Below are 20,965 nucleotides of genomic sequence, written 5' to 3' on the forward strand. Positions count from 1 at the left end.
TAAATCTCACTTTTCTTAAAGGCCTATATGCAGACAAAGTGTGAATTCCCTGTGTTTTATATACATTTACACACTATGAGGTTGGAATAAAATACCCTGAAAATGATGATAATGCCCTTTTAGTGTAAGAGCTGTTTGAAAATATAGAGTTGTGGGATGCCTGGTGACAGACCAATTCTAAAGAGTTCCAAACTTCTGCCAATACCGGCTAGTTTTCAGTTTACCCTTCCCCACTCAGACCACTCAGACAGTCCTAGCTAAATTCTTGCTTGAAAAATTGCTCTTGCTAAGATGTTGTGTTTCTTTTGAACATGTAATTGAAAACAATGACAGTAAGGTACTTAAAGTGGAACTGACATTGTTTTAGCAACATTTCAACAAAATCTTATTTAAATCTGTTCATATACACCCCCTTGAAGAATGAGACTTTTTTGCTTTACATTTTCTGACAAGCAACCACTTAGATATTGTCATTTTCAAATTTTCATAGAATGTTTGTAAGGCATTTGAAATTCACCTATTTGAACTCATCAGGCTGTATTTTCATATAGTAGATGACTCATCGGTTGACTCATTTATACTCGCTTGTCTCCCCTATTCGGCCCGCGGGCCTTGTGTTTGACACGTGCGCTATCCTATTAGTCACGTTATGACTGACTTGTGATCATTGCCCTTGCTAGTTTGATTGTATTGGCATCCCAGCCTTAGCCGTCCGTTTTATTCAAAATATTGAGTCATTGAAACAGTGCATCCAGAATGGGTCGGGGCAGCAAACGATGTACCAGGCCAGCTGTGATTTACAACCTGATAGTAATATTTTTTGGACAATCAAGAAATGTATTGGTGAATTATAATAATCATGATTTGAACTGTATCCATCTATTCTGCTAACAAGGTCTTACTGTACTTCATGGAATTTTGAGTCAAATTAAAAACTATATTTAAAACCTCTTATAAAAGTTGGTTTATAAGCATAAACTGGGAATTTTATATTTTTGACTGTCACAGGAAGGCCATAAAGATCATCAAGGACAACAACCACCCGAGCCACTGCCTGTTCACCCCGCTATCATCCAGAAGGTGAGGTCAGTACATGTGCATCAAAGCAGGGACCAAGAGACTGAAAAACAGCTTCTATCTCAAGGCCATCAGACTGTTAAACAGCCACCACTAACATTGAGTGGCTGCTGCCAACATACTGACTCAACTCCAGCCACTTTAATAATGGAAAAATTGATGTACAAATGTATCACTTGCCACTTTAAACAATGCCACTTAATATAATGTATACATACCCCACATTACTCATATCATATGTATACACTGTACTCTATACCTTCTACTGCATCTTGCCTATGCCGTTCTGTACCATCACACATTCATATATTTTTATGTACATATTCTTCATCCCTTTACACTTGTGTGTATAAGGTAGTTGTTGTGGAATTGTTAGGTTAGATTACTTGTTGATTAATACTGCATTGTCGGAACTAGAAGCACAAGCGTTTCGCTACACTTGCATTAACATCTGCTAACCATGTGTATGTGACAAATAACATTTAGTTGATTTTCAAACGTAAGACACATTTGAAAACTCTATAGTACTGAACTGTTTTTCAAGTACTGACGTGTCGGTGTAACGTGCAACACTAGTAAGGATAGGATCATAGTAGCTCCCATTCCTTTATGGTATGCCTATGTAGAGAGATGTAGTAGACAAAGTTGGGGGCCCGTCGTGTCATTATTAAAAGCTTTGCTCATCGATCGCTTACTCACCATTTAAGGGGTCATTGGGAGCAGGGTCATGTTCAGCACAGAAAACATTTTGCAACAGACAATGACAGCTAGTCCTTCCCTGCTTCAAACCATTTGCTTCTGTTTGGTGCCTAATGAACATGACCCTTGAGTTTTAGCGTAATAATCTAGTGTTTAGAACCACTAGAAACAGAACAAATGATCTATGGCATTACCATTCAAAGTCATGCCTCATCAACACGACTGTTTTTGAAAGCTTAACAGACTGATTTTCTAGAGCAATCTACCCATTTCACAGATTCAACCCATCCTACAAATGCTGACATTCAATTCCTATGAAACAGAGAACCATCTCTGTTTGTTGACAAAAGGCTTCGATGCCCTCCAACCACTTGCATTCCCTTCACGATCTCGCTCACGAGATCTGCTGCTACCGTGAAGATAGAAGGGCTTAGCAACAGTCACCTTGGCAACCAGGGGAACATTCAAACAAAAAAGAGGACTGCAGGAGATGCAGAGTAGAATAGTCCTCTTAGGAGGGATAAAACACAGACAAAAGTGTGAAGAGGCTCAGGGTTTCAAATGGTAGTGGTGAGTTGGTGTGGGAGAGGCTGCGAGAAAAAGCCATGCATGTTTTGACACTAATGGAGTCAGGAGAAAAAGTGGGAACAGACTGTAATTGAATAAGAATTAACTCTGAGAGGCTTTAAAGCCTCACAAAAAAATCCACCTCACATATGTACCTCTCTTGCCCTTTCTCTCTCTCATACATACTGTCACGAATCCCGACCGAAGATGGTGCCTCTTCCTGTTCGGGCGGCGCTCGGCGGTCGTCGTCGCCGGCCTACTAGCTGCCATCGATTCCCTTTCTTTTTGTTTCTGTTAGTCGGGTCTAATTGGTTACACCTGTTTTGAGTTTAGTTTTGTTTGTAGGCTATTTAAGGGCACTAGGCCCGCTGGTTATTGTGCGGGCTTGTTCTCTGTTTTATGGTGTTGGTTGATTATTGTGATCTCTATTTTTCCGGACAGTTTTAGTCCTGTTTATTTGGACGGGTTGTTTCATGCGCCCTTGTGTTTTGCATGTCCGTTTTGCCGCTGTCATTGGAATAAAAGATCCACGTACGGAACTACTGCTCTCTGCGCTTGACTCCTCCACCCACCATTCATAGAAGTCTTAACACATACTCACGTCCAAGCAACTGCATGCACATGGAAGCCCACTTGCTCTCTCTTTGTAACCCCCACCCGACAGACGCACACACACCTGCAGCTCGGCGATGGTGATCTTGTGGTAGATCTTCTCCTCATCTCGACGTTCGTCCTGCGGTACTGTGATGTTGGCGAGCGCTGTTTCAAAGTCCAGGATCTGCTGCATCTGGCTTTGTGTGGAGTTCTTATCCCCCCCCAACAGCAGGCTCAGCTCCACCATGTAGTCCAGATACGCCTTCAACACCTGGGAATGGATACAGGATAAGCTCAGGGTCGTGTTCAGTCACCACCAAATGTAAGACAACGGTCAGAAACAGAGTAAAAAGGGTAGGTACCATCATAAATGCCCTTTTTTGTTTTCCATTGCAAACCCTTCACCTGGATTTTGTTATAGCCCTGCTCTAATTAGTGTTAACACACCTGATTCTAATCAGCTGCTGCCTTAGGACCTTGATTAGCTGAATCACAAGTGCTATAGTAGGTCTGGAACAAAAGACTGCACATCTAGTTGGTCTCCAAGAGGAGGGTTGGCCACCCCCAGGTAATGCTGCAGACTAGAGTAGGGCCAGGAGTTTTTCTTGACCACCTGACCTGATCAGAAAAAACTCTGACTACAGTGACTATAACTAGGGCCCAGAGTTTTTTCTTAGTGAAACACCATTGGTTAGTCAAAGTTGGCTCTAGACTGGTGTGGTACAGTCACAAGAGAATGAGAGCTATCAAAATGAAATACCTGCTGCTGGATTTATTTCTGTGGAAGGTTTCAGTCTTTCTAGTTCGTTGTCAAGTGACCTAGTATTCTCTCAGCCAGTTATGGTAAAATATACCTGGTATGTTTCAGAGCGATTTGTGACAGGCTATGTGGAGGGGAAAGTAGAATGGAACAACAATATGCACGTCAACATTTAGATAAACAGGTAATGGATGATGCGAGCTACCCCCGCCACGGAAGCCTGTGCAGATACAGCAGGAGAGGAAGCCGCCATCTTCTGCAGACAGTACAACATTATATTTTGTGTTTTAATGATGTGAAGCTTGAAATGCCAAACTAAATTCCCAACGCTTGGAATAATAAAGGTGTGTATTTTACAGTAATCACAGGCGGCCGGTGGCACCTTGATTGGGGAGGACAGGCTCATAGTAATGGCTGGAATTGAATCAACGGAATGTTAACCAACACATTACACACATGGTTTCCATGTTTGATGCCATTCCATTTTTGCCATTCCAGATTATGAGCCGTCCTCCCCTCAGCAGCCTCCTGTGACATTAATATATGTTAATTTATTACGGTACCTCATGTTGACAGCCAGAGGTAGGAAAAGACCCGCACCCAGCTGGCTGGCCCGCACCCAGCTCACCCCCTCCAGCCACCAAACTTGACTCACCTTTTCATTGGCTGTCTTGTTGAGGTAATAGTCCCGCGAGGGGAGGAACAGCCCTGATTGGTCCACCTGGCGGAAATGTATGAACAGGTGAGCAAACACACTAATCATAAGGGAGAATGAATTGCAGTGTGCAGAGTCCATTCACTATCATATTCGACAACATATTCAAAAAAATATATTAGATGTGCATATATGTCGCTTCTAAAACAAATGAATCTCGACAGTTTAGTTTATGACTCAGGAAAGAGCAACAGGGGAACCATACCACCTTATAAAAAATATGAAATGTGTCTGTGGGTCTGTCTGTGTCTATGCATGCCTATGTGTTTATGTGTGTGTGCTAGTACATGTATTTTCATTTCAAAAGACCCAGAGCCAGAGCAGCTGACCTGGATGACGTTACTGTTGGAGTTCTTGGGGTCCACGCTGACTCCGATGGTGAAGAAGGGCTGGGCACGGTAGGGGCCCGACACTGTCTTCAGCACCTCCATAAAGTTGTCCTTCTCCCAGGGCCCCGTTATGTTCCAGCCCCCTGTCTGCAAACACACAGATACACACATAGATACACACACATAGATACACACACACACACACACACAGACAAAACAGAGGGACGACAAGCTCAGACAGAGATACATTTATTATTATTTTTATTGGTATAAGTTTTTGGGTCAGTTTTGCATTTCCCCCACTAATGCTTAAGGTCAGGATTGGGGAAGGGAAGTTGATCCTAGATCTATACCCTGAAGCATTTTGATTTATCTCTACAGTATAGTATAGCATTTTCTTCTGATTAATGGCACCACTTTTGTCAATTTAAAGACAAAACAAAAACACACATATTACATTTCGTATAGTCAGATAAATGGGGTCTTGTCACAGAATGTGAGTAACAGGATGGGGTGTGATTTTTTTCAAGGCCCATCCTAAAAAGAGTTTGGAACAAGGACATGATGACGCAGTAGCACAAGACTGGAAAAGTGAAAAAGTCCAGCCCAGCTAATTCTTCAAATCATAACTGACAAACAGATATGGATTGATGGATGGGATGGATCACACACGCAGGCAAGGAGGCATGCACACACACACACACACACACATCAATCTCACACAGTCCTATTTCTACAACTTGTGTTCTTCAATTTCCCATCTCCCTTCTACCTGGTAGAAATAAGACAGGAGACAGAAGGGCCGGTACTTCAAGCTGCTTCTCAGCAGCCAGCCAGTCCATCACTTCAGTTCTCATCAAAAGGCAGATTACAAAGGAGACAGTGAATTTATAGCTATTTCTTTCTTCATTCCTTTCTTCTTTAAAAAATGTTTATCACGTTTTTGATTTTTATAACTTTTTTTAATCATGATTTTTAATGACAATTCCAAAGCCAAAAATAGTGAACATTCAATTGCCAAAACATGAAATATTCCATTGTCTCTGTCAGGTACCTACACAATGGGTAGACATCAATAAAAAATAGAAACTGATTTCAGTTGTGTATATTACTTAGTTTTATTTGATGACTTTATTATTTAACTTTCCTTAAAGTCATCATCTCATCTTTGCTCAGGCAGTAGCAGCCAAACAGACAGACAATGTTATCTCTGTGCTCCCCATACTGTAATGTCTTTAGTCATCCTATTTATCTAGGCTAGTCTGTCTAAGCAAGCTGCAGAACTGTCTGACAATCATTTTACTAGTTCTTCAAAGTAGATGAGGCATAATCTATCCCTCTCTCTAATTGTTGTGTTGTGTACATTCCTCTCTCATGCGGTCTATGTGTATCTAACCTAATGTAGAATGTAGCTGGTATAAAAGTGTATTCATCTCTGAGCCTAAAAAACTGGCTTCATAGTAGTTAATTACCACGTTTATTTGCTTATTGAAAACTACAATTCCCTTCAGCCCAGCATCTCAAATAGTTATTGACTAGATTTATCTCATGGATGACTTTAATTTCTCTCAGGAGAAATGGTGCATTGGGTTCAGAAAAAAACAGAACTAAAATGTTGGTTCATCGCTCATTACTAACCCTAACCCCCAGCCGTTCCAAGGCTACATGGAGTGCGTGGTTGGTTGTGTCCCAATAATATCTCCTTCCACCTGAAGTGTGCTCTTGTTCACTACTCCCCACAAATGTAAAAGCACTGGATTGGTGTAGGCAAGGCCTAGGTCAATCTCTAACGCATTCCTAGTCGATCACCAAACCTTTCCGTAAAAATCAAAACAATAAAGCCTTGCATTCCTGTTTTTTTTATTTGTTTCGCGCTGTTGGCGGTAGGTGAACTTGATAACAGTAGCATTAGCGCCGGGAAGGCAACGTGCTCCCATTTTGAACCATTTCATGTCTCTGAAGGTAGAACTCCGCCAGGCCCAGAGAGCAAATTTGAACCATTTCATGTGTCTGAAGCGCAAACTCTGCCTACCCAGCAGGCCCCAGAGAGCAAATCAAGCTGACCTTTGCAATGAGGTCAATGAGAGGCATGGCTCCCAGCTCCTCGATGTGCTGCTCGTTGAGGCAGGACAGGTAGTAGAACTGGGTCTTCTTCTCGGCGTCGCTGCTGGAGTTGAATGTGCCATTCTCTAAAGAAGGAGGGGAAAAGAGGGGGGGGGGGGATAAGAGGAAAATATGGATGAGGAGGAGGAGAACAGAGGCTAATGTGATTGTGTGAGGCAGAAACAAGACCTGTCATTTCCTTCTATTATACACTGTAAAAACAAATATCTAGTTGATTCAACTAATATTTATTTAGTAACTGGTTCCACAGCCTTGTTAAGTTTATTCAACTTCAAAGTGTTAACTGAACTTAAAATGTTTAGTTGGCCCAAACTTAGCTCCAACTTGAGAAAATGTAGGTTTTGAGAAAAAATTGATAGGGACAACCACAGTGCATTTACAATACATTGTTTTCAACATGCATATTTGACACATGCTGACATTGTGCATTGTCATTTATAGAGTAATTATTATTCAACATGTCCTTATCTGGGATTTGATCTGATTTTCCTGCTATTCAACCATGTCTGTGCCAGTAACCATGTCTCTCATAATTGATTTGATTGACTTATTTTAGGGTTCTGCTTCAATGTTACTCCTTTATCACTATGATAAATAAAATAGTTTTTCTTGAGTGTACTTTTAACAGACCTGAGACTTACTTTGAAGTGCAAAGTGTAGAAATTCAGGTAAAATAAGTAATAGACACAGTAATACAGGCGTAGCAAGAATATTGGAATGCTAAATTCCAATCCCAGGTGAGGGCAGGCTGAATAATAACGACTTAATAAATGATCATGCTCAATGATCATGCTCACTATGTCAAATTGTCAAAAACGTAAGTTCAAAACATTGTATATTAAACGCACTATTTTGCACTAAGTTTGGGCCAACAAAAAATGTTAAGTTCAGGTAACAATGACCGAAAAGTTAAGTAAACTGAAAAACGCTGTGGAACCAGTTACTAAATAAAAATGTATTAAAACAACTTACATTCTTTTTTTTACAGTGCAAGTGATTTACCATGACAGCTGATGAGGACAGAAGCAAATAACAGGACGTCATGGACAGTTAAACCGCTATTGAACCATGGCTGACTGTTCTGACAGTTAGGGAGCTGGGGGATTGGACCATGACCGCTGTGGGCCGGTTGGGGGACACACATGCACATACACACATACATACAGTGTATGACTATGGCCCGTGATGGTGTCTTGTGAACGACTCACATATGGCCTTGTGTTAATTTCGAAAGGTTGACTAAGTCAGTAGCTCTCAATTCTCTCCACAGGGACCCCCAGCCGTTCCAGAGCTAGCACACCTGATTCAGCTGGTTAATAAACATAATAATGAAACCTATGGAATTGTAACAATATAATATGGCTATTAAACCATTTAGAAACTTATGAGCATGGTTATTTATAGAACCGTCAAAAAAAGGTTCCATATAGCACCAAAAAGGATCTGCTATGGTTACAAGCCAAAGACCCTTATTTGTCACTATATAGAACCATTTGTTTTTAGTGTGCAGCTTTATCAATGGAAAAAATAAACACTGAAGATCCATAGAGAAGGAAATGGCGATACGGACATAGAGGGAGAGAGAGAAAGAGCGAGATGGGAGAGAGTCAGAGAGAGAGAGAGGGAACAAGACAGAGAGGCAGAGGGAGAGAACGAGAAAGATGGGGGAGAGACACAGGAAGTTAGGGGTTTGAAGCAGAAAGCTTTAGAGTGCTACCAACAGGGGCAATGTAGATGTGAAACAAGTGAGTAAAAAACACGAGGAAAGGTGTTAAGAGAATGAGAGGAGGAGATCGAAGACAGGATGTGGTAGGATAGTTTATTTAGTCACATGCTCGTCTCCATCTCCACAGCGCATATCGTCATTCGCTCTGAAGCACAACTGTCATGGCAACGCACATGCTGCTGAAATATTTGTATTTATTTATTTTATTTCACCTTTATTTAACCAGGTAGGCTAGTTGTGAACAAGTTCTCATTTACAACTGTGACCTGGCCAAGATAAAGAAAAGCAGTGCGACACAAACAACAACAAAGAGGTACACGTGGAATAAACAAACATACAGTCAATAACACAATAGAGAAAAAGTCTATATACAGTGTGTGCAAATGAGGTAAGATAAGGGAGGTAGGCAATAAATAGGCCATAGTGGCGAAATAATTACAATTTAGCAATTAAACACTGGAGTGAAAGATGTGCAAAAGATGAATGTGCAACTAGAGATATTGGGGTGCAAAGGAGCAAAAAAAATAAAATATATAACAGTATGGGGATGATGTAGTTGGATAGGCTATGTACAGGTGCAGTGATCTGTGAGCTCTGCATCTGTACATGCTCTGACAGCTGGTGCTTAATGCTTTTGAGGGAGATATGGGTCTCCAGCTTCAATGATTTTTGCAATTCGTTCCAGTCATTAGCAACAGAGAAGGGGGAGGAAAAGGAGGAATTAGCTTTGGGGGTGACCAGTGAAATATACCTGCTGGAGCCCGTGCTACGGTTGGGTGCTGCTATGGTCACCAGTGAGCTGAGATAAGGTGGGGCTTTACCTAGCAAAGACTTATAGATGACCTGAAGCCAGTGGGTTTGGCAACGAATGTGAAGAGAGGGACAGCCAATGACAGCATACAGGTCGCAGTGGTGGGTAGTATATGGGGCTTTTGTGACAAAACGGATGGCACTGTGATTAGACTGCATCCAATTTGCTGAGTAGAGTGTTTGAGGCTATTTTGTAAATGACATCGCCATAGTCAAGGATCGACAGTATAGTCAGTTTTACGAGGGTAAGTTTGGCAGCATGAGTAAAGGATGCTTTGTTGCGAAGTAGGAAGCCGATTCTAGATTTAATTTTGGATTGGAGATGCTTAATGTGAGTCTGGAAGGAGAGTTTACAGTCTAACCAGACACCTAGGTATTTGTAGTTGTCCACATATTCTAAGTCAGAACCGTCCAGAGTAGTGATGCTGGACGGGCGGGCAGGTGTGGGCAGCGATTGGTTGAAGAGCATGCATTTAGTTTTGCTTGCATTTAAGAGCAGTTGGAGGCCACGGAAGGAGAGTTTTCTGGCATTGAAGCTTGTCTGGAGGTTAGATAACACAGTATCCAAAGAAGGGCCAGAGGTATACAGAATGGTGTCGTCTGCGTAGAGGTGGATCAGAGAATCACCAGCAGCAAGAGCGACATCATTGATGTATACAGAGAAAAGAGTCGGCCGCAGAATTGAACCCTGTGGCACCGCCATAGAGACTGCCAGGGGTCCGGACAACAGGCCCTCCAATTTGACACACTCTGTCTGAGAAGTAGTTGGTGAACCAGGCGAGGCAGTCATTTGAGAAACCAAGGCTGTTGAGTATGTCATTAAGAATGTGGTGATTGACTGAGTCGAAAGCCTTGACCAGGTTGATGAATACAGCTGCACAGTATTGTCTCTTATCGATGGAGGTTATGATATCGTTTAGGACCTTGAGCGTGGCTGAGGTGCACCCATGACCAGCTCAGAAACCAGATTGCACAGCTGAGAAGGTACGGTGGGATTCGAAATGGTCGGTGATCTGTTTGTTAACTTGGCTTTCGAAGAACTTAGAAAGGCAGGGTAGGATAGATATATGTCTGTAGCAGTTTGGGTCTAGAGTGTCTCTTCAATAGGGGGACCGCGGCAGCTTTCCAATCTTTGGGGATCTCAGACGATACTAAGGAGAGGTTAAACAGGCCAGTAATAGGGGTTGCAAAAATTGTGTCATTTTAGTAATAATTAATAATTTTAGAAAGAGAGAGTCCAGATTTAGAAAGAGAGAGTCCAGATTGTCTAGCCCTGCTGATTTTTCAGCTCATTCAGAACATCAGCTGTCTGGATTTGGGTGAAGGAGAAATTGGGGAGGTTTGGGCAAGTTGCTGTGGGGGGCGCAGGGCTGTTGACCAGGGCAGGGGTGGCCAGGTGGAAAGCATGGAAAGCCATAGAGAAATGCTTTTTGAAATTCTCAATTATTGTGGAATTATCTGTGGTGACCGTGTTTCCAAGCCTCAGTGCAGTGGGCAGCTGGGAGGAGGTTCTCTTATTCTCCATGGACTTTACAGTGTCCCAGAACTTTTTGGAGTTTGTAGTGCAGGATGCAAATTTCTGTTTGAAAAAGCTAGCCTTTGCTTTCCTAACTGCCTGTGTATATTGGTTCCTAACTTCCCTGAAAAGTTGCATATCGCGGGGGCTATATGATGCTAATGCAGTACGCCACTGAAGTGAAACACTAAATCTGTTCCTGTTCTGTTCCTGGCTAAATCTGTTCCTGGTTCTAAATTTTTTGAATGCGGCATGCTTATTTAAGATTGTGAGGAAAGCACTTTTAAAGAATAACCAGGCATCTTCTACTGACGGAATGAGGTCAATATCCTTCCAGGATACCCGGGCCAGGTCGATTAGAAAGGCCTGCACGCTGAAGTGTTTTAGGGAGCGTTTGCCAGTGATGAGAGGTGGTCGTTTGACTGCAGACCCATTACGGACGCAAGCAATGAGGCAGTGATCGCTGAAATCCTGGTTGAAGACAGCAGAGGTGTATTTGGAGGGCAGGTTGGTTAGGATGATATCTATGAGGTTGCCTCTGTTTTCAGATTTGGGTTTGTACCTGGTAGGTTCATTGATAATTTGTGTGAGATTGAGGGCATCAAGCTTAGATTGTAGGATGGCTGGGGTGTGAAGCATGTTTAGGTCACCTAACAGCACGAGCTCTGAAGATAGATGGGGGCAATCAATTCACATATGGTGTCCAGGGCACAGCTGGGGGCAGAAGGTGGTCTATAGCAAGTGGCAATGGTGAGAGACTTGTTTCTGGAAAGGTGGATTTTTAAAAGTAGAAGCTGAAATTGTTTTCGCACAGACCTGGATAGTAAGACAGAACTCTGCAGGCTATCTCTGCAATAGATTGCAACTCCACCCCTTTGGCAGTTCTATCTAGTCAGAAAAGGTTATAGTTAGGGATGGACATTTCAGGGTTTTTGGTGGCCTTCCTAAGCCAGGATTCAGACACAGCTAGGTGTGCTAAAGCAGTGAATAAAACACACTTAGGGAGGAGGCTTCTAATGTTAACATGCATGAAATCAAGGCTTTTACAGTTACAGAAGTCAACAAATGAGAGTGCCTGGGGAATGGGAGTGGAGCTAGGCACTGCAGGGCCTGGATTAACCTCTACATGACCAAAGGAGCAGAGGTGGAGTAGGATAAGGGTACGGCTAAAGGCTAAAAGAGCTGGTCGTCTAGTACGTTCGGGACAGAGAGTAAAAGGAGCAGATTTCTGGGCGCAGTATGATATATATTACATGCATAATGTACAGACAAAGGTATGGTAGGATGTGAATACAGTTGAGGTAAACCTAGGCATTGAGAGACGGTGAGAGAGGTTTTGTCTCTAGAGACATCAATTAAACCAAGTGAGGTCACAGCAAGTGTGGATGTTGGGACAAGAGGGTTAGCTGAGGCATATTGAGCAGGGCTGGAGGCTCTACAGTGAAATAAGACAATAATCACTAACCGAAACAGCAATGGAAAAGGCATATTGACATTAGGCATGCATACTCGAGTGATCATAGGGTCCAATGAGTACCTGGACAGGCTGGAGACACGGCGATTCAGACAGCCAGCGTGCCGGGGCTAGCAGAAGGGCCTTAGAGGGACGTCGCGACGGAAGATGTCTGTTGCTGTAGCCCCCTCATGCGGTTATGTCGGCAGACCAGTCGTGCTGGATCAGCAGGTGTCCGTGCAGTGAAAGGGTCCAGGCCAATTGGCAAAATAGGAATAGTAGCCCAAGAAATTGACTGATAGACCACTACAGCTAACAGTCCGGTATGCTCTAGATAGTTAGCGGTCCGCGGCTAGCAAATGGGCATTCAGGGGATGTCGTGATGAAGGAGCCAGTTTAAAAAAAACCTAGGGGGGATTACTTTGGTAGTCCAGACAAGTTGGATCGGCGGGGCTCCGTAACAGCAATTGGCAAGATAGGTATTGTAGCTCAAGGAGTGGCAAAGGGTCCTCTTCAGCTAGCCGGGATATGGGCGTAGCATAGGCTAGTTCCAGGCTAATTGGTGCTCACTTCGGGACAGAGACATTAACAGGAGAAGCCAATTGGATAGCAGCTAGCAAGCCACGGTGATCCAGGTGAAGAGGTTCAGAGCTTGCGGTAGGAATCCGGTGATATGGAGAAAAAGGAGTCCGGTAATCTCTTGGTTGAGACTCGCTGTACAGACTGGCAGGAGTTGTCCTGGCTAGAGGTTAGCTGATGACCACTAGCAGGGGCTAGCTTACTACTAGCTAGTACTTAGTTACCTGGCTAGCTTCTGCTGGGGTTTCCGGTTCTGAGGTAAAGAAAATAGCAGATCCATACCACATTGGGTGAGGCGGGTTGCAGGAGAGTATGTTGAAGTTGGGGTTAAGAAAAATATGAAGAAATATATGCCAACAAACAATATATAAAATGATATATATAAAGATATATACAGTATATGGGACAAGATGAAAACAAAAGACGTCTGACTGCTACGCCATCTTGGATGTTACATGACCGGCCAATGCTGCAGAACAGATCAACTAATTATCATAGAACTTTTAAATGGTGTGACCTCAAAGGATGCTCTGGTCCATCTCACACGGATGGTTGCAGACATAATGAAATTAAATGACTCAGAGCTGGAATATTCCGCCAGTAAATTAGCAGCAGAACATACACACACAGGTATGCAAGCATACGCATGCACTCACCTAAGCACATACGCACGCATGCACATACGCGCAAGCACGCACACACACTTAACTGAGAGGACAACACACACTTTACTGAGAAGACATCTCAGGTTACATCCCAAATGGCACCCTATTCAAAAGTAGTGCACTAAATAGGGAGCAATTTGGAACAAGACCTTAGACTGGCACTGCTTCCTGACTGTTGTTGATGAGGAGTAATTCTACACCAGCGCACTGTTAATTTAGTCTTGTTTGTTTTTTCTCTGTATGGTTGAACAAAAAAACACCGTTGACAAGCTGCATCAAAACAGACTACTGGGAGAAAGCCATATCTCTCTTCTGAATTGCTAACACAATCCCATTCGGACAAGCATAATATTGTTAACTGTATACACACAAGTACAAACAAGTATACACACATGCACGTACACACACACATACATACACACTCCCTCATTAAGCTTCAGTGGCTTTCCTGCTAGTAGGGCAGCTAAAGGGGAACAAACAGTGTCACAGTAACCTCTGGTACACGCACACAAGCATACGCACATACACGCATGCACATACAAACATACACACACACACTTAAACACTTGCTCTTTAAGCTTCAGTGGCTCTCCCGTCCCGTCCTCGACTTTGGTGATGTCATCTATAAAATAGCCTCCAACACTCTACTCAACAAACTGGATGCAGTCTATCACAGTGCTATCCGTTTTGTCACCAAAGCCCCATACACTACCCACCATTGCGACCTGTACGCTCTCGTTGGTTGGCCCTCGCTTCATACTGCTCATCGCCAAACCCACTGGCTACAGGTTATCTACAAGTCTCTGCTACGTAAAGCTTCTACACCTGCATTGCTTGCTGTTTGGTGTTTTAGGCTGGGTTTCTGTACAGCACTTTGAGATATCAGCTGATGTACGAAGGGCTATATAAAATAAATTTGATTTGATTTGATCTCAGCTCACTGGTCACCATAGCAGCACCCACTCGTAGTAGCATGCGCTCCAGCAGGTATATCTCACTGGTCACCCCCAAAGCCAATTCCTCCTTTGGTCGTCTTTCCTTCCAGTTCTCTGCTGCCCATGACTGGAACGAATTGCAAAAATCTCTGAAGCTGGAGACTCACATCTCCCTCACGAGCTTTAAGCACCAGCTGTCAGAGCAGCTTACAGATCACTGAACCTGTACATAGCCCATCTGTAAACAGCCCATCTATCTAGCTACCTCATCCCCATACTGGTATTTATTTATTTATTTTGCTCCTTTGCACTCCAGTATCTCTACCTGCACATTCATCTTCTGCCGATCTACCTTTCCAGTGTTTAATTGCTATATTAACTTACCTAATTTGCCCTCACTGTATATGGACTTTTTGTTCTCTTTTGTTCTACTGTATTATTGACAGTATGTTTTGTATATTCCATGTGTAACTCTGTGTTGTTTTATGTTTCGAATTACTACGCTTTTTCTTGGCCAGGTCGCAGTTACAAATGAGAACTTGTTCTCAACTAGCCTACCTGGTTAAATAAAGGTGAAATAAAATAAAAATAAAAAAGTAGGGCTGAACAAACAGGGTCACAGTAACCTCTGGTATATTATGGAGTGAGACTGGCATCCCAGTACTGAATAGTTTTAATTCAACATTGGATGGAGTATAAAGTTCTGCATGCACCGGAAGCAGCAAGATATTTACCAGAACTGCACTGACCTGGGGCCCTCAGCCCTCTATTCCTTGGCACTCTATTCCTTTCATTTGAACTCTATTCCCTTCATAGTGCACAAGGGCCCTGGTAAAAAGTAGTGCACTATAAAGGGAATAGGGTGCCATTTGGGACACATCCCTGGTCTGCCCACTTAGCAAGACAAGCTGATTCAGCTGGCCTCAAAAACCACACAGCACTGTAGATGCTGACTAGCCTGGTCCAAATCAATTTGATTTGATTTTTTTGGTATAGGCTGAAATTGCTGTGTGGCTGGGCATGAGTAAAAGTGACTGGGACAACAATTTTCCAGCAAAAATACCCTGACATATTTAAGTGAAGATTTGTGCAATCACATTGCATAATTTAACACATAACACAGGATAAATGTGACCACAAAGTTCCCTTGGGAAACAAGCCTGTTATTAGGCCTATTGCCAAGTAGGCAGCGCAACTACACAAGTTATAATTACTGTCAACACCACGGAAAGAAACAGGCTGACTGTCCGAGTCTGACAGTAAACAAACATAATGAAATAGGCTACACAACGTCATAGGCGGTGCGGTGCGTGAGTTCCATGTTCGGGGAAGCAGCGAGGAAAACAGAGGAGGCAAACAGTTTTAGGAGGAGTCGGGAAAAAATGTGGCTTTTATAAACACATTTCGTGCAATTCTACATGTCTGGAGACACTATTAGAATCTTTAATAATAGGCATTCTACAAAAATAACAGCATGGTCCTACTCTGCTGATACTGACAAACTGAGATCAATAAAAATGACCTTGTCTTGAATGAATCTGATCTAGGGCTACAAAAAAGGGAGATACCTATTATACAATATGAGGAAATTATTGTTCTAAACGTTCCAGTGACTGACTCATCCAATGATAAAGACGGTATGCGCACTCTATCGCACCCTGATCTGTTTCACCTGTCCTTGTGATAGTCTCCACCCCCTCCAGGTGTCACTTATTATCCCCGGTGTATATATCCCTGTGTTTCCTGTCTCTCTGTGCCAGTTTGTCTTGTTTGCCAAGTCAACCAACAGTTTTCCTTGCTCCTATTTTTCCCAGTCTCTGTTGGTTCTAGTCCTCCTGGTTTCGACCCTTGCCTGTCCTGACTCCGTACCCTTCTGCTTGACCACTCTGCCTGTTCTGTTTTCAAGCCTGCCTATCCCCTTCTACTGTTTGGACTCTGATGTGGTCACTGAACCCTTGCCTGGCCTGCCCTTGAGACTGCCTTTCATCTGGTACTGTTTTGGACCCGGTTTATGAACTCTTGACTGTCCCCTTTTGCCTACCCCTTGGATTAATAAATATTGGTGCTCAACCATCTGCTTCCTGTGTCTGCATTTGGGTCTCGCCTTGTGTCCTTATACACTCACCAGGGATATGGTTGACACTCTCCACTAGTGCAAAGAGATTCGTCCTGGTGTAGCCTACTAATGGGAATAAACTACTGGCTGCCAGTATGATACTGTAAAAACAACAGGATTTCTTTAGTGTACACTATTCTTTTAAAAATAATTAGAAAGGATAATTCAGAATATATGTGACTTTTCTGTTTATGCGATTTAACTTTTAAATGTTGCCATAGGTCTAGGGTTATTTTAGATGCTTCTCACTGACAGTCACAACTCGCTGTCAAAATTGCAGATCCATAGAGAAGGAAATGGAGATACGGACATAGAGGGAGAGAGAGAAAGAGCGAGATGGGAGAGAGTCAGAGAGAGAGAGAGGGAACAAGACAGAGAGGCAGAGGGAGAGAACGAGAAAGATGGGGGAGAGACACAGGAAGTTAGGGGTTTGAAGCAGAAAGCTTTAGAGTGCTACCAACAGGGGCAATGTAGATGTGAAACAAGTGAGTAAAAAACACGAGGAAAGGTGTTAAGAGAATGAGAGGAGGAGATCGAAGACAGGATGTGGTAGGATAGTTTATTTAGTCACATGCTCGTCTCCATCTCCACAGCGCATATCGTCATTCGCTCTGAAGCACAACTGTCATGGCAACGCAAATGCTGCTGAAATATTTGTATTTATTTATTTTATTTCACCTTTATTTAACCAGGTAGGCTAGTTGTGAACAAGTTCTCATTTACAACTGTGACCTGGCCAAGATAAAGAAAAGCAGTGCGACACAAACAACAACAAAGAGGTACACATGGAATAAACAAACATACAGTCAATAACACAATAGAGAAAAAGTCTATATACAGTGTGTGCAAATGAGGTAAGATAAGGGAGGTAGGCAATAAATAGGCCATAGTGGCGAAATAATTACAATTTAGCAATTAAACACTGGAGTGAAAGATGTGCAAAAGATGAATGTGCAACTAGAGATATTGGGGTGCAAAGGAGCAAAAAAAATAAAATAAATAACAGTATGGGGATGATGTAGTTGGATAGGCTATGTACAGGTGCAGTGATCTGTGAGCTCTGCATCTGTACATGCTCTGACAGCTGGTGCTTAATGTTAGTGAGGGAGATATGGGTCTCCAGCTTCAATGATTTTTGCAATTCGTTCCAGTCATTAGCAACAGAGAACTGGAAAGAAAGGAGGAATTAGCTTTGGGGGTGACCAGTGAAATATACCTGCTGGAGCCCGTGCTACGGTTGGGTGCTGCTATGGTCACCAGTGAGCTGAGATAAGGTGGGGCTTTACCTAGCAAAGACTTATAGATGACCTGAAGCCAGTGGGTTTGGCAACGAATGTGAAGAGAGGGACAGCCAATGACAGCATACAGGTCGCAGTGGTGGGTAGTATATGGGGCTTTTGTGACAAAACGGATGGCACTGTGATTAGACTGCATCCAATTTGCTGAGTAGAGTGTTTGAGGCTATTTTGTAAATGACATCGCCATAGTCAAGGATCGACAGTATAGTCAGTTTTACGAGGGTAAGTTTGGCAGCATGAGTAAAGGATGCTTTGTTGCGAAGTAGGAAGCCGATTCTAGATTTAATTTTGGATTGGAGATGCTTAATGTGAGTCTGGAAGGAGAGTTTACAGTCTAACCAGACACCTAGGTATTTGTAGTTGTCCACATATTCTAAGTCAGAACCGTCCAGAGTAGTGATGCTGGACGGGCGGGCAGGTGTGGGCAGCGATTGGTTGAAGAGCATGCATTTAGTTTTGCTTGCATTTAAGAGCAGTTGGAGGCCACGGAAGGAGAGTTTTCTGGCATTGAAGCTTGTCTGGAGGTTAGATAACACAGTATCCAAAGAAGGGCCAGAGGTATACAGAATGGTGTCATCTGCGTAGAGGTGGATCAGAGAATCACCAGCAGCAAGAGCGACATCATTGATGTATACAGAGAAAAGAGTCGGCCGCAGAATTGAACCCTGTGGCACCGCCATAGAGACTGCCAGGGGTCCGGACAACAGGCCCTCCGATTTGACACACTCTGTCTGAGAAGTAGTTGGTGAACCAGGCGAGGCAGTCATTTGAGAAACCAAGGCTGTTGAGTATGTCATTAAGAATGTGGTGATTGACTGAGTCGAAAGCCTTGACCAGGTTGATGAATACAGCTGCACAGTATTGTCTCTTATCGATGGAGGTTATGATATCGTTTAGGACCTTGAGCGTGGCTGAGGTGCACCCATGACCAGCTCAGAAATCAGATTGCACAGCTGAGAAGGTACGGTGGGATTCGAAATGGTCGGTGATCTGTTTGTTAACTTGGCTTTCGAAGAACTTAGAAAGGCAGGGTAGGATAGATATATGTCTGTAGCAGTTTGGGTCTAGAGTGTCTCTTCAATAGGGGGACCGCGGCAGCTTTCCAATCTTTGGGGATCTCAGACGATACTAAGGAGAGGTTAAACAGGCCAGTAATAGGGGTTGCAAAAATTGTGTCATTTTAGTAATAATTAATAATTTTAGAAAGAGAGAGTCCAGATTTAGAAAGAGAGAGTCCAGATTGTCTAGCCCTGCTGATTTTTCAGCTCATTCAGAACATCAGCTGTCTGGATTTGGGTGAAGGAGAAATTGGGGAGGTTTGGGCAAGTTGCTGTGGGGGGCGCAGGGCTGTTGACCAGGGCAGGGGTGGCCAGGTGGAAAGCATGGAAAGCCATAGAGAAATGCTTTTTGAAATTCTCAATTATTGTGGAATTATCTGTGGTGACCGTGTTTCCAAGCCTCAGTGCAGTGGGCAGCTGGGAGGAGGTTATCTTATTCTCCATGGACTTTACAGTGTCCCAGAACTTTTTGGAGTTTGTAATGCAGGATGCAAATTTCTGTTTGAAAAAGCTAGCCTTTGCTTTCCTAACTGCCTGTGTATATTGGTTCCTAACTTCCCTGAAAAGTTGCATATCGCGGGGGCTATATGATGCTAATGCAGTACGCCACTGAAGTGAAACACTGGCTAAATCTGTTCCTGGTTCTACATTTTTTGAATGCGGCATGCTTATTTAAGATTGTGAGGAAAGCACTTTTAAAGAATAACCAGGCATCTTCTACTGACGGAATGAGGTCAATATCCTTCCAGGATACCCGGGCCAGGTCGATTAGAAAGGCCTGCACGCTGAAGTGTTTTAGGGAGCGTTTGCCAGTGATGAGAGGTGGTCGTTTGACTGCAGACCCATTACGGACGCAAGCAATGAGGCAGTGATCGCTGAAATCCTGGTTGAAGACAGCAGAGGTGTATTTGGAGGGCAGGTTGGTTAGGATGATATCTATGAGGTTGCCTCTGTTTTCAGATTTGGGTTTGTACCTGGTAGGTTCATTGATAATTTGTGTGAGATTGAGGGCATCAAGCTTAGATTGTAGGATGGCTGGGGTGTGAAGCATGTTTAGGTCACCTAACAGCACGAGCTCTGAAGATAGATGGGGGCAATCAATTCACATATGGTGTCCAGGGCACAGCTGGGGGCAGAAGGTGGTCTATAGCAAGTGGCAATGGTGAGAGACTTGTTTCTGGATAGGTGGATTTTTAAAAGTAGAAGCTGAAATTGTTTTCGCACAGACCTGGATAGTAAGACAGAACTCTGCAGGCTATCTCTGCAATAGATTGCAACTCCACCCCTTTGGCAGTTCTATCTAGTCAGAAAAGGTTATAGTTAGGGATGGACATTTCAGGGTTTTTGGTGGCCTTCCTAAGCCAGGATTCAGACACAGCTAGGTGTGCTAAAGCAGTGAATAAAACACACTTAGGGAGGAGGCTTCTAATGTTAACATGCATGAAATCAAGGCTTTTACAGTTACAGAAGTCAACAAATGAGAGTGCCTGGGGAATGGGAGTGGAGCTAGGCACTGCAGGGCCTGGATTAACCTCTACATGACCAAAGGAGCAGAGGTGGAGTAGGATAAGGGTACGGCTAAAGGCTAAAAGAGCTGGTCGTCTAGTACGTTCGGGACAGAGAGTAAAAGGAGCAGATTTCTGGGCGCAGTATGATATATATTACATGCATAATGTACAGACAAAGGTATGGTAGGATGTGAATACAGTTGAGGTAAACCTAGGCATTGAGAGACGGTGAGAGAGGTTTTGTCTCTAGAGACATCAATTAAACCAAGTGAGGTCACAGCAAGTGTGGATGTTGGGACAAGAGGGTTAGCTGAGGCATATTGAGCAGGGCTGGAGGCTCTACAGTGAAATAAGACAATAATCACTAACCGAAACAGCAATGGAAAAGGCATATTGACATTAGGCATGCATACTCGAGTGATCATAGGGTCCAATG

General features: G+C 43.3%; 1 protein-coding gene across 2 annotated transcripts in view; it reads right to left on the reverse strand.

Moving 5' to 3' along the window:
• The window catches only part of LOC110507290 (endothelin-converting enzyme 2), an 87,590-nt gene that overhangs the window by 26,446 nt on the left and 40,179 nt on the right, over positions 1 to 20,965 (reverse strand). For both annotated transcript variants that reach the window (XM_021587172.2, XM_021587173.2), the window contains 4 exons: positions 6,806 to 6,930; positions 4,742 to 4,888; positions 4,353 to 4,418; positions 3,020 to 3,208 (listed from right to left, as the gene is read on the reverse strand). In XM_021587172.2, the coding sequence (XP_021442847.1) occupies positions 3,020 to 3,208; positions 4,353 to 4,418; positions 4,742 to 4,888; positions 6,806 to 6,930 (527 nt within the window). The remainder of the gene's footprint in view (positions 1 to 3,019; positions 3,209 to 4,352; positions 4,419 to 4,741; positions 4,889 to 6,805; positions 6,931 to 20,965) is intronic.

The sequence above is a fragment of the Oncorhynchus mykiss genome, chromosome 27 (genome assembly GCF_013265735.2).
Source record: "Oncorhynchus mykiss isolate Arlee chromosome 27, USDA_OmykA_1.1, whole genome shotgun sequence".
Lineage (NCBI taxonomy): Eukaryota > Metazoa > Chordata > Actinopteri > Salmoniformes > Salmonidae > Oncorhynchus > Oncorhynchus mykiss.